General features: G+C 37.5%; 1 protein-coding gene across 1 annotated transcript in view; it reads right to left on the bottom strand.

Moving 5' to 3' along the window:
- Nucleotides 1-388: 388 nt before the first annotated feature.
- The window catches only part of ARSJ (arylsulfatase family member J), an 83,905-nt gene continuing 69,922 nt past the window's right edge, over nt 389-14,371 (bottom strand). The window contains exon 3 of the mRNA XM_040475225.1: nt 389-2,382. Coding sequence (XP_040331159.1) covers nt 978-2,382 — 1,405 coding nt within the window. The 3' untranslated portion in view covers nt 389-977. The remainder of the gene's footprint in view (nt 2,383-14,371) is intronic.

Here is a 14,371-nt window from a genome sequence, read left to right as displayed (position 1 = left end):
TTGTAAGGAATATATTCATCTTTTTACATTCAAATAATGGCTGAACAATGAGGATTATCATTCTTGCTGAATAATTTTCTTTTTATCTTTTACGAATTCACCCAGTATTACAGTAATTTATAGTACTACAGTGCTTGGTAATATTGAAGATATGAAATAAAATTCTTCTAACAGTATTTAGAAAATAAAAATAAAATAATTAAAAGTTATTTGTATAACTTTTTTGTGAAAACAAAATAATTAATATTTTTTTCTGTAAAAATAAATTACATACTTTACGTTGAAACGTCATTCTATTAAAGTGTTTAGAAAATAGTTACATTCACGTTTTGGCAGTGTGCTCAAACATTCTTTTTTTTTTTTTTATAATTTTTTTTTTCACACATTCTTATATGCCATTCCCTCATGCATGACAGAATGAGGTGCAAGCTGTTTACATGGGAGCAACAGCTTATTTTCACAGGAAAGGAAATGATACGTGAAATGGAATTAACTTCAAAAACCAAGTATCATAAGACAGAGATACAATAATTCACGAAGAAAATGTATCTTTCAAGGCCTTTCAGGTGATGCAACCTTTGACTGTACTTTATCAAAGGTAGTTTTTAATCATGCTACCCTGTAACTTCCATCAAATTAGCATGTCCGTTGATCGCAGTTTTAAAGCATAGTGTCTGGTCAGTTGACGAAAGCACAACAGTTGCACTGATTAAGGACCATTTTTGTAAAGGAGCAAAAGAAATCAGCATCTCCAATCTCCTCTAAGTGTGGCTTGCAAGGGTAGCACCTTTGGCACAAAACAGAACCGTCTTCCACATGACGACCAGGTGGCAGCAGTCTCTGGAGTGGCACAACATGAAAACAGGGCTGCTACTTCTGGCAGTTAAATTATTGAGCCAAATTTGCTGGTCTCTCTAGAAAACAGCTAAAAGACTAAGACCGACTTAAGTTTAACCAGACAGGAAAAAAAATTGTACTTATCTAAGATAATGGCAAACGCCTGAATGGCAATTTGGAAATGAACCTGCTTTCGGCTGTTTCTTCTTTTTCTTACTTTTCTTCTGCTTTTTCTCAGCCTTATTTTTGCTCGGCTTCTTTTTCTTGTTTTCCTCTTTATACCATGGTCCCCAGACTCCTCCGTTGAGCCGAGGATTACTCCTAGGGTCTTTGGGAGGGTACCTGACAGGCACTGCGGTTTTATTGAACTGTGAGAGCCTCCGTAGGAGCTGTTTCACGATTCCAGGATACCTAGTAGATAGGTCCACCCTCTCATATGGGTCAGCCGTGATGTTGAAAAGCCATATGCTTTTGCCAGTTGACAACGTAATTCGTTCATTGTGCCACCGGTTTGGCCCCAGGTTGCTGAAAGACTGAGGGGGAACCCAGTCACTGTAGCCAGGGTTTCCTGTAAGCAGTTTCCAGTGCTGCACCCTGATGGCTGACTGGATTGCAGTGTTCCAGATCCCGTAGCCTGCTGCCCAGGAGCCATTTTTTGCCTTGGTATAAATGGGGTCGATGTTGTGCAAAATATCCACCCGGGGTGAACGAAGGCCTTCGCTTATGGTTTCCCAGACATCATAGCCATCCAGTTGAGTATCCTCATCAATCTGTCCTTCAGCCAGTGAAATAAGAGTGGGGTACCAGTCAGTGATGTGCACAAGCTCCTTACACACTGTTCCCTTGTTTTTCAGAAGTGGACTATGCACAAAGCCAACAGCTCGAATGCCCCCTTCCCAGTATGTTCCTTTGCTACCTCTGAGAGGCCAGTTACTTCCTCCTGCTGTGGGTTGGCCACCATTATCTGAAGAGTAGATGATAATGCTGTTGTTATAGAAACCGTATGTCTTCAGAGCCAGGGTCACATTGTTGATTGCTTCATCTAAGCAGGAAAGCATGGCAGCGTACCTCCGCCTATTTATGTTGATAATGGATCTGTAATGTTCAAAATACCTGCCAGGAGCTTGCAGTGGTGAGTGAACAGCTTGGTAGGCAATATATAAAAATATAGGCTTTCTGGGATCATGGGAAGCTAAGATTTGCTGAACTCTTTGAGTGTACATCTGTGTGGAGTATAGGCCATTGTCATAGTCCCAGGCAGCATTGTCATTTTCATATAAGTCATAGCCACACATCCCAGGACTGTCACATTTGTAGTGTGTATAGTAATCACCACTTCCCAAGAGGGAACCAAAAAAGGTATCAAATCCTCTCTTTGTGGGCATACATTCTTTTCTGTAAAAACCCAAGTGCCATTTTCCAACCATATGTGTCGAATATCCAACCTCCTTCAGCTTCTGAGGTAGGGTTGCATTGTCCAGAGGTAAGCAGTTGGGTTGGGTAGGTCTTATGATAGAATGTTGAAGTCCGGTGTGTATCTGATACCTTGATAAGAGTAAAAAATTTTGTCAGTGCAGGATAAAAGAGACATTATAAAGATTCTTAAACTAAACAACGCTCTAGTGAAGAGAAACTTCACCCCAACTAAAATATGACCAATTCAGTATTTCTACTGCTGATTCAAAAGTCTTATCCTAGTTAGTTTCATACATAACATTTGAAATACATTTGACTCTAAATCGGTACTTTTGAAACTGAGATTTCACCACTTACCTCAAAGTGTTTTTAAAATTCTTCTAACAGGATTAATCTGAATAAACTTTAATCTCTTAACTAATTATGTAATGTTGAAAACTAATGTGATAAGGGAAAGGATATGAATGTACATAGAGTATTATTATTATTATTATTATTAATTAGTCTAGAGAACTCACATTAGCTCCCAAATCATTTCCTGAGATCTCTAATTCAAGCTAATTCTGAAGTACTAAAAATACATGCAAAAGTTATACAAAAGTCTCCTGTTTGATTGTCACAAAAATATTTTATAATTAGTCCCCAGCCTGCTAGATGTCTGTAAAGAGAAAGAATTTTTTCTGGCTCACAATACATTATTGCTGAAAAACCATCCTAGGGTAAGTATTTTAGCTAATGCTAAGGAAGGATTACATTTTCGCCCAAACAGCAGGAAATGAGTTCTTTCATGTATTTTCCACAGTGTCTCCGTTTTTAAAAAAGTTACATTCACTTACAATGTAGTCTAGGAAAACAAGGTAACCCTTTCTATACATTAAAATTAAATGAACGTTAGTTTCTGGCATTGTTCTTTTTCCCAAAGATATTTTGCCAAGGATTTTTTTTTTCAGAGAATGGTTATTATCACATAGTGTATGAATTTTCACTTGGGTCAAGATGTGCCTATCAGTTAATGACATTTAAAAGTGATTGATTCCATAGTTATTATATAAGTTCAAAAGGACTTTTAAAATAGAAAATATAGAAATTCTGAGAAAATGAAGGTTGTAGAAGGTTTTAAAGTAAATGTGAAAATATTCTTGGAATCAAGTTACAAAGAGTAATATTGAGATCAAAAGTAAAAGTTTTTACAATGGATTTAACCAGAAAGGCCAACATGTCATACATACCTTGGGTGAGTACTTCAATTTATTTAAATCTACAAATGAAAGGTTAATGTAACTGCGAGTTCTTTTGAAGTATCAATTGTAGTCACATGCTTTTGGTTTTGTAGGGTCTATAGGGATATTTGGTCACTAAGGCAAGGCAACATTCACATGGGCCCTGTCTGCTCTGCTGATCATTTAGCTGTCAAAGTTTCACAATTATCACAATTGTAAGAATTTAAAATGTAATCAATTCTCAAAGAAATAAGCATTTCAAAAGCATTATTTAGCACCAAAGTCAGACAGTATTGTTACTATCCTTGGTAACTTTTTTAAATACTATTTTATGTATATTGTTCTGGTTATTTTAAGTTTGTATATTTTGAGAGAGAGAGTGCGTGTGTGAGTGCGTGCAAGCAGGGGAGGGCCTTTCAGAGAGGGAAAGAATGAGAATCCCAAGCAAGCTCTGCACTGTCAGCTCAGAACCCAGTTCTGGGTTGGGCTTGAACTCATGAAACAAACCGTGAGATGGATCATGAGCCAAAACCAAGAGTCAGACGCTTAATGAACTAAGAAACCCAGGTGCCCCTCCTTGATAATTTTTGATGATCTAGTTCAAGATCCAAAACATTCACTTGTGAAACTACTGATTTTGTGACAAGGACATGACAAATTGGTAACACCTATCATCATAAGCATTGAGTAAATTTAAAAACTGAAAAATCTGTATGGGCAAGCATTTTGATGAATTATTAACTAAATAATTCTATGCAGAAAATGTACTTGGCCAGAGCATCTATTCAATTCATTGAATGGCTAACCAATTTAATCTTTCTAATCAAACTGGGCATTCTCTCAGCTAGTACTAAAAGCAAAACTAATTGAGCCTTTTGTTTTTGTTTTTGTTTTTGTTTTTTTAATTTTTTTTTTCCAACGTTTATTTATTTTTGGGACAGAGAGAGACAAAGCATGAACGGGGAGGGGCAGAGAGAGAGGGAGACACAGAATCGGAAACAGGCTCCAGGCTCTGAGCCATCAGCCCAGAGCCCGACGCGGGGCTCGAACTCACGGACTGCGAGATCGTGACCTGGCTGAAGTCGGACGCTTAACCGACTGCGCCACCCAGGCGCCCCTAATTGAGCCTTTTGAAAAGCAGGAAGTACAGAAAATGTTTACACAAAAAATAGTAGGAAAGAAGAGGTGTGCTTCTTTCAGGAGAGGGTACAGTGTTAGCAGATAAGTGAGAGAGGTCAGAATTATTAACTGTGTGGTTTCTGTCTTCCCCACAGCCTAGAACAGTTTTCATATGGGAAAATCCAGAACCAACAACAAAAAGATTAGGCAGCGGCTCATAACAGAAGAGATATTTTCAGGACAGACTCTTATTAAATGAACTTGAGACTGAGGCCAAATTGGTGAAGTTTCGGGTAGAATCTGGGGCATGGGTTAGGGGTACAGTTTGGGGGTCAGACACTGTTGGGTTTGAGTTTGCTCCACTGCTTATTAGCTGTGTAGCTTTGGGCAGTACTTAACCACTCTGATCCTCAGTTACCTCCTCTGTAAAATAGAGATAATAATACATATTGTGTTGCTGTGGCATTGAAGACAGCATAGAGTCTGGTAAGGAGAATATGTCAGCAAATGATTGGTTTTGCTATTATTACATCAGAGTTCTGAGTTACTATGTTACACATTTGTGTAAAGTTTTATAATGTATAGGCTTTCTTTCACATGTATTATTGCATTTAGTCCTCATTGCAACAGTAAGAAGTAGGATGCTTTTATGTTAACTTTAAACATTTTTTAAAAGTTTATTTATTTTGAGAGAGAGAGAGAGAACAGGAGGGGTAGAGAGACAGGGAGAGAGAGAGAGAAAGAGCGAGAAAGAGAGGGGGGAGAGAGAGAGAGAGAGAGAGAGAGAGAGAGAGAGAGAGAGAGAGAATCCCAAGTAGGCTCCGCACTGTCAGCACAGAGCTTGGCATGGGGCTTGATCCCAGGACCTATGAGACCACAACCGGAGCTGAAATGAAGAGCCAGATGCTTGACAGACTGAGCCACCCAGGTGCCCCTTATGTAAATTTTAGAGACAAGAGAATAGAGATGTAGAGATGAGCCCAATTCCTCCAACCTGCTCCTCCAAGCTGTGAAATGAATTCCTGAATGACAGAGCTTAAGCTGATGCTCTTTCTATTCTCTTACAGAGTAAATATCAGTACTTCTTGAAAAATCAAGGAGCAGAGGAAAGATGGCATCAGTCTTGAGAAGCAAATCGGTTCTAACTTTCTAATGAAAGATGGGGAGGATTTTTGTAAACCAAATAGTGAGGCTTATTGTGATCCCAGAAAAAAATTGAGAATAATTTTTTAAGGGGATGCCTCATGAGCATGTTAAAAAAACAAAAACAAAAACAAAACAAAACAAAACAAAAACAAATTAGGTGGAGCCAAAAAGAAAAGTCTTGCTAAGTTAGCTTCATTTTCTTTTTTTAAAAAAAGATCAGTATTAGGTAAACAGCTTAGGAAAATGATGGGCATTTCAAAAATCTGCTCATGATTCTTTTCTTATAAAATAATGAAAAAAAATAACTGCATGGTAACATTGTATATTCACCAGAATAATAATAATATTACACATTCACACCAATCAAGGCATACAGAAAATTTTCATTTATATTATTTCTCTGGCTTCTACAACTCTGTGGACTAGGCAGGGGTAATCCATTTATTACTTTCATATAATAACAACGAAGACAAAAACACTGAAACTCAGAGTAATTTAGTATAATTGAGTGGTTTGCCAGGCTTTACAGCTGTAAATCTTGAGGTTCTACTCTGGAATCCAGATTTTTTGGCTTTAGAGACTTTTCCATGGTACACAAACAGATTACTGAACAGCTAGACCTATTTAAAGTTTGGGTTAATTCATTTGCATTAATCTTCAGTATTTATTAGTTCAGTTAAGCAATATGTTGAGTGTAAAATGTGTGCCAGGGACTAAGCTTTTGTTTTGTTTTGTCCACTACCTTCCCATCCCCAAAGCTTTGACATCCCTAAGTGAGCTCTAGGTAAAGATTGTACCAGCGACGGGGGTGAGTTCAAGGCATGAGCTCCTTGAACCTTGGGGTCAGGTGGGGCTTGAGACAGTGCTTTCAGTCATGGAGAGCACCACTGAATAGTAATAAATTATTTTCTTTCAGGAAGGAGATGGTTGGAATCTAGGGAAGAATCTTTGGCAAAATAGTGACTTTAAGTTGGCAGCAGCAACTAGCTTGATTATCAATCAGATAATTCTTCAAAATACACTACAAAATAGTATATTAATTAATGTAACTGATGAACTGGTCAAAGACTGCTGATCTGGAAAGTAGTCTCGAGCAGTACAACAAGGCTCTTTCCTTGGCTTCAATGCATTGGTCATTATTATCCATTGATTATTATAATCCATGATATATCCATATCCATTATCATCCATTATTGCTATGACTTGAATAAGAAACAGAAGAAATGCTTATTATCTAGGTGGAATAGTCAATATTATAAGTGGCATAATCAGGATTCAAAGTAATCTAAATGACCTGAAATGTTGAAACAAAGACGATGATATACAGATCAAAAGTTAAGGAAGGGCTCAAAGAGTGAGGGGAATATGTCAAAAAGATGCAGAATCCTGAATGAAGGGGCTCTTGCTGGCCAAATCTGGGATAATGTGAGCATCAAAATAAATAGTGATAGTAAAGAATTATACCAATGAATCAAATAGGAAACCCTGAGTCCATACTAATAAAAAGAAATAAGTAAATAATAAAAGGTTGCTATGGAATGGGATGACATAGTCTACATAATAATTACAAACCACGTAATCAAAGAGTAACTGTACAGTGAAAGCACCTGATAAACACCATATAAATCAAGCGATTAAAGTTAACATCTCAGTAATTGGGACAAATCAACATCTTGTGCCTGCAGACAGGATGCAATGAGAGAAGAACAGCATTGTTTCTGTGGTGTGCCAGCCTAAGATTTATAAGGTGAATCTAGTCCCAAGTAAACAACAGGCAAACCCAAACTGAGGGATATTCTACAAAAAATGGCTGAAAATATTAGAAAAGTACCAATATAATGTAAGTCAAAGAAATGGTTCAGGAGAAAATGTTATTTTTTGTTGTACATGTGCAGTACTTGACTTTTTCTATGAGAGTGTTTCAAAATTAAAAAAAAAAAAACTGTAAGGAAATCTAATTGGGATAAGTGGAAAGCACTACATGTTAAAAAACAATCATTTACATGATCATTATAGATCTGGGAAGTTGTATATATCAGACTATGAATTTGATAAAAAAGCAAATATGTAAAGAGCTAAAATGCTAATAAGATCTTACATTATATAAGGGCAGTGTGCAAATTCTAAGAAGTAATATTCCTACTCTGTTAATCAGAACACATCTGGAATAGAGTATTCAATATTTAAGCATGTTCTCCCCAAATATATGTACATTTTTTAATTTATAAATCACACACATCCACTGCTATACCAACTTATGAACATTATAAAGCATACACAATTGAAATTTTTAAAAAAGAAGTAGATAAAAATAAATAGACTTTCTGGTATTTGTTCTTGTATCCTAATGAATCACCCTGTGTTGCCCTAGGGTGTACGTATTCCAATTTGGAGACCACTGATACAGAAGGTAGATTGGTAAAAGATGAGAACTGAAACAGGGATTAATTAGGACGCTGTTACAATAGTCTAGGTCAAAGATGATGGTGGCTTGGACTACCACCTAGTGGCAATAAAAATGGAAGTAAGTGGATAAATCCAATGTATAATTTGAATTTAGAACTGATAAGACTAAATCAGTGAAGGGAGGGAAAGGAAAAGGAAAAAAAAAACAAGGACTTTCAGATATGTGGCTGCTATTTTGGTAGATGGCGGATGGACCAGTTGATCTCTGTTTTGTTCCAAAGTATACAATTAGGACTAATGAATAACATTACAAAAAGGCAGATGGCAAAAATAACAACAACAAACAAACAAAAAACCCAACTAGGAAAAAAAAAGAAATGAAAAACAAAATAGACTAGATGATCATCTGTCAGGGATTGTGTAAAAGATAAATCTGAATTGGAAAAGGAGTACTAGTTACCTTTAAGGTTCCTTCTAACTTTAAGAATTTATGGATCAAGGATGATAGGTCAATGTTTCCTCAAAGAACCCCATGCAATCTCAGAGCAGATTCACAAAAACAAGTTTATAATGTTACATACAAGTATTTGATAAAGAAGTTTCCACAATGCATCATATATATATAACATCTTTCTTTGATTAATATAAAGTTAGCTTAAAAAATAGGTTTTTCACATAGCATTTTCTGAATGCAATGATCATGACTAAGAAAAACTAATTTTGAAATTCAGTCTATTTTTTTTTATTACCATCTGGCTACCATGTGAAGAAAATTCCATATGAACAATAGTAAACCTAGAGTTGATGTCAAATCTGTTGAAATCAATAGCCATCATTCTCACTTTCCTGCCAGCTTAAAAGACAAAAGCTAAGTGGGCTTTTCAGCTTGGTGTTAGAACGTGTAAAGACTTCTGTAATCTTTTTAAATATTCATTTATGTCACTGGGTTCTGGTAGTGGCAGTGGTTTTGAATTCTCTTTTGTCTAGGGAAGTCTAATGTAATATTATTGTTTTAATCCAATTACGTAGTTAATGTACCCTAATAAATGTAAAACACTCATAAGGGTAAAATATGAATCATCACAGTTCCACGCAGACTCTAAAGTGTAGGATTGTTACAGAATATGAAGTTAGCCGATAGTGTAGGAAAAATTGATATTTTGAAGGGAAGGAACCAAGTATAAGAGACTATAGTTTATGAATCAAATGTCACTTAGATATTTATAAGTTAGAAAAATATAACTAATTTTCCATATTCTGCAAAGTATTCCTTTACCACTTCCTTCCAAAAGACTCTTTTACCTCCAAGACTGTTGTTCTATTTATAGGACTTAATTTCATCTTTTAGTTAATTTATGTCTTCTGACAAAGGTTGTACGTGGGAGAGAGGTATCATAATAAGTTTTTCATCTCATGAATGAATGAATTTCATTGGATATTCATTCATGAGATGAACAACTAGACATAGTTTAGAATGAATTACTTATTCAACATTCAATGATTGAGAGCAATGATTCCTGCCCTCAAAGAACTCAGTGAGCCTTCTTGCTCAACTATAGACCCCAACAGTTAAAAGCAGAAATAGACAAGACTGCTTAACTCATGCTCTAACTAAAACCCATTGTGCTTATTTCTTATCACACTTTGTTGAGGCATTGATGTAGGTGTTTTACAATGAATGGAAAATTCCAAATGCCAGGCCAGAAAAGCTCTGATAGCAATGGAATGCCTAGAAGACCACACATCCCCTTCCCCACCCAGGTTCATGGACTAAACACATATCCAGTCCCATCCATGATCACTCTCTGCCTGCTCTTTTGCACGTGCCCCCACCCCCATCCTCTCCTCATAAAACTTCAGGTGTCCATATTGCCAGTGGAGAGGCTGGTTGTTCAGTGGAGAGGGAGGTTGGTTGTTTTTGTAAAAAAAAAAATTTAATGGTTTTTTTATTCATTTTTGAGAGACAGAGCAGGGGAGGGGCAGAGAGAGAGAGGGAGACACAGAATCCGAAGCAGGCTCCAGGCTGTCAGCTGTCAGCACAGAGCCCAATGTGGGGCTCAAACCCATGAACCACAAGATCGTGACCTGAGCTGATGTCGGACACTTAACTGACTGAGCCACCCAGGTGCCCCATGTTGGTTGTTAAGGCTTGAACCTGCCACCTCCCCTAGCTGCCTTCACCCAAAATAAATTTACCTCCTTCTCTTTTCTAAAACTCCTCCCTTGAATTTACTGGCTTCTCTTGTGACGAGTTTATCTGAGTTTGTTGGGCAACAGTGTTGGCAAACATAGCCAGGAGCTCTGCTTTTGATTTGTTGGGATTCCTCAGGATGGAGCAGTTGGCTGTGGCAGCTTGCCAGGGCTTCCCCTTTGTTTCCTGAGTTAGAGGCTATGATAGATCTTTAGGTAACAAGTCTAGTGTCTGAGACAGACAACAATTAGAGGACTATTGTGACAGGGATAAATACTACAACAAAGACAAGCAGAGCATTCTCTGAGTACTCATATTAGGCTCAGGAAATGCTCTCAGAGGTGGTCATGTGGGTGGTCTGAGGGCATTGATGGTCTATCTAGGTGAATGTGACGGAAAGGCAGATATTTGAAACACTTGGAACAATATGGACAAAACACAGAGTCACAAGGGAACATGAATCGAATGTGAGGTGATTCTTGAGGGAAGAACAGCCATCTAGGTGAAGAGCTGACATGAAGGCAAAGAGTTTTTCAGTAAGAGGAGCAGAATGTTCAAATGCACAAAGGGAGAGAATTTGGCCCTCTGTGGATCAACAGTTTAGAATATGAGAACAGAGATTCAGACACACCTTGGTGGAAGATGAGACTACAGAGGTAAGTAGGTGCAAGTTACAGAGAGCTGTATTACAGCACACAACTGTACAAAGATTTTTGTACTTAATGTGAGGCTCACAGAAAACCAAAGAAATACTTTTGAAAAGAGTAATATATAATAAAAGTCTGCATTAGAAAACTCACTCTGGTTGTAGCGTGAAGGGTAGATTGGAGTGAAACATGACAAAGTTAGGTAGGTTTGCCCTAGTGTAAGAGATAAATGCTGACAACTGAAATGGAGATGGGTGACAGTAGGGATGCAAAGAAGATTCTAAGGAGGCACATCTGAGAAGGCTACAGGCTATGGAGAATGTGGGAGAGGGGATGGTAAGAGTGAGTCCCAAGTGTCTGGGCTGGGCAGTGGGGTGAAAGTTTTCCTGCATGAAGTTAAGAAATCTAAGAACAGGAATGAATGGGAAGATGGTGAGTTCTGTTCTGTGTTTAGTCGGAAGCACCTATAAGATATCCAGTCGGAGGTGTATAGGACGAAATTATTCCAAGATTTGAGACTCATTAACATATAGGTGGTGGTAATTCATGGGAGCACATGACACCATTTAAAGACAAGATGAGATTGGGGCACCTGGGTGGTTCAGTCGGTTAAGCATCTGACTTTGGATCAGGTCATGATCTCACCGTTCATGAGTTTGAGCCCCACATCAAGCTCTGTGCTGACAGCTCAGAGTCTGCAGCCTGCTTCAGATTCTATGTCTCACTCTCTCTCTGCCCCTTCCATGCTCAGGTGCTCTCTCTCTCTCTCTCTCTCAAAAATAAACAAACATTAATTTTTTTTTAAATACAAGATGGGATAGGACACCAAGGTGACCCAGTCAGTTAAGCATTCTACTCTTGGTTTTGTATCAGGTCATGATTTCACGGTTTGTGGATTCAAGACCCATGTCAGGTTCTGAGTTGACAGCATGGCGTGGAGTCTGCTTGGAACTCTCTCTCTCTCTGTCCCTCCCCCACTCACAACCATGTGTGCTCTCTCTCTCAAAATAAATAAATAAACCTAAAAGAAATAAATAAAGACAAAATGGGGACTGAGGGCCAAAGATAGAGCCCAGGAAATGCCACTATTCTGAAGAAAAACAAGCAGCACAGGGAAAGAGTTTGAGATGAAACAGCTGCTGTGTGCACTAGAGTAGTCAAGGGCAGTTTCAGAGTTGACTGCATCACATACTGCAGAGAAGTCAAGAAAAGTGAGAATTGAAAAGCACCAACGAAACTTGGGAATAAGCCTGTATGATCTTGTAGGGGCCAAGGGCAGACTGCCACCTCCCCCACAACTCCCTGGATGTACCAGGAAGAGAGCTATTAACACAGGTTCCTTTTTACCTAAGAAACTTAATGGCATAATAGGGCAACCTTTGTTTTCCAAACATCTCCCTTCTCCTTCCTATTAATAAACTTCCTTCCCTTTGTATCCCCAAAGGCTTACCCCTCTTCTTAGCTCAAATAAACCTCACATTGCCTGACTCTCTTTGGAAGTTCTTGTCCGTGTGGATCCCGGTAAGTATGAAACTAAATTTGATTTTCTCCTGTTAATCTGTCTTCTGTCAATTTGATTCTTAAGTCTAGAATAGAAGGATCTTGAAGGGCAGAGGAAATTCTTTCTCTTTAACAACCTATTAAACTATATTTTAGTAGAAATCCAGATTTTAGTTGGTTGAGTCCTGAATGGAAAGTGAACACTGTGAAAATATTAATTTTCCACTAAGGTAGAGCTGGAAGGCTAGAAGCGGGAGCTATACCATTCAACATCAATTACAGGAAGAATTGTCAATTATAGACCCCATCAAAAGAATCTTAACAGGTAAGAATGATCAGTTACAGGTCCCAACAGGAAAAGATGTATACTGCATCTGCTTTAAGAAATTGAGGACCCCTGCAACTCAGCCAATGAAAAACCATCATCACTTTGAACTCTTGTTTTTTCTCCAATGGACCTTAGTTAAAAACAACCCTCCCAACTTCCTCCTTCTCCATACAATAGTCTTCTTCTCCTTAGTCTGTTGGACTTGCCTATGGCTTTGCTGTGGCTTGCAGGTCCTGAATTATAATTCTCTACCATTCCTGAAGAAACCCATTTTGTTGATAAAATAACTGTTTTTTTTTTTTTTAGGTTGACAAAATGTGTAGATGCTGAGTATAAACTATTTCATGATACATGAATGGAAAAAGAAAAAAAAAAGAATAGGGTGAGGCTCCAAGTGCTGATGTGGAGAAATGCTTGTGATGTATTATTGAGTAAAAGAACATCTGGCACTGCCAGAGTACCTACTGTATTATTACATTTTTATAACAAAAAATGTATAAATTCCCTAAAGGCAGGAACTGTTCGCTGCTGTTATCTCCTAAAACAATACCTGGCTCATAATATGACATCAATAAATATTTGTTGAATGAATAAATGAATGAGAATGAGTGTGTATTCATAGAAAGAGAAAGAGAAAGAAAAAAAATGTAAAGATATACACCAAAGAGTTAGACATCATTATTTCCAGGGAGATAATAATAATTGTAAGAGAAGAGGAAGCTTGCATTTCCTGATATATAAATTTATATAGAATTTATATATATTATGTAAATACCATTTATAATTTCTATATATTATATAAAATACTGTAAATGAAACAGGTGAATGGGTGTCAAAAACTTAGCTTACTCTACTCAGACTAATTACATATGGCACTAATGTTTAATTTAAAATAAAAAAGAAATCTAAATTCAAACAAAGAAAATGTTCATCTCATCAAAGAGGGTTCTTCTATTAGGGACACCTACTCAGGAGACCACATTTAGACCAGAAGAAAGCAGATGGAATGAACTAAATAAATTATGTAAGTATCCCTTCAAAGCTAGAGAAAATGCTCCCTTTAGGCAAAAATAAATAAATCAATAAATAATTTGTCAGGTAACTTAAAATTCCTGGTTCTGAATGGTCTTTCCTTGTCATGAGAGCCTGTTTGTTGTTCATTCCTGCAATTGCCTTGCTCATCCACAATATGTTAACATTTACAACATCAAAGATTTTGCTATGCTGAATACAGTTGTCCTGGTCTCATTAGAAACATGGCTGCAAAACACATGTTTAGTGATTTCTTTCTGGAAATTTCCCTTTTAATCTTGAAATTGGTGTCCATCTCGTCAGTGCAGATGAAAGAATGAACGCTTGAGGTCATATCGCCCCAGGCACCACTGGACTGACCAACGAACCTGTAGGAATGCGACTCTACTAGCTTATAGGTATGAATCAGCACTACCCTAGAGATAGATCACCGACTGTACCTAATTAAAAGAATAAAGATATTTTTCAGGTTTCAAGTCTCTTGGGATGGAGAAGACCTCCAGGCAATCAGACAAAGCGGCACCAGAGC

The sequence above is a fragment of the Herpailurus yagouaroundi genome, unplaced genomic scaffold, assembly GCF_014898765.1.
Source record: "Herpailurus yagouaroundi ecotype Mexico unplaced genomic scaffold, PumYag 28, whole genome shotgun sequence".
In the NCBI taxonomy this organism is placed as follows: Eukaryota; Metazoa; Chordata; class Mammalia; order Carnivora; family Felidae; genus Herpailurus; species Herpailurus yagouaroundi.
The sequence above is the reverse complement of the archived record's forward strand: the minus strand, read 5'-3'. Positions and strand labels throughout refer to the sequence as shown.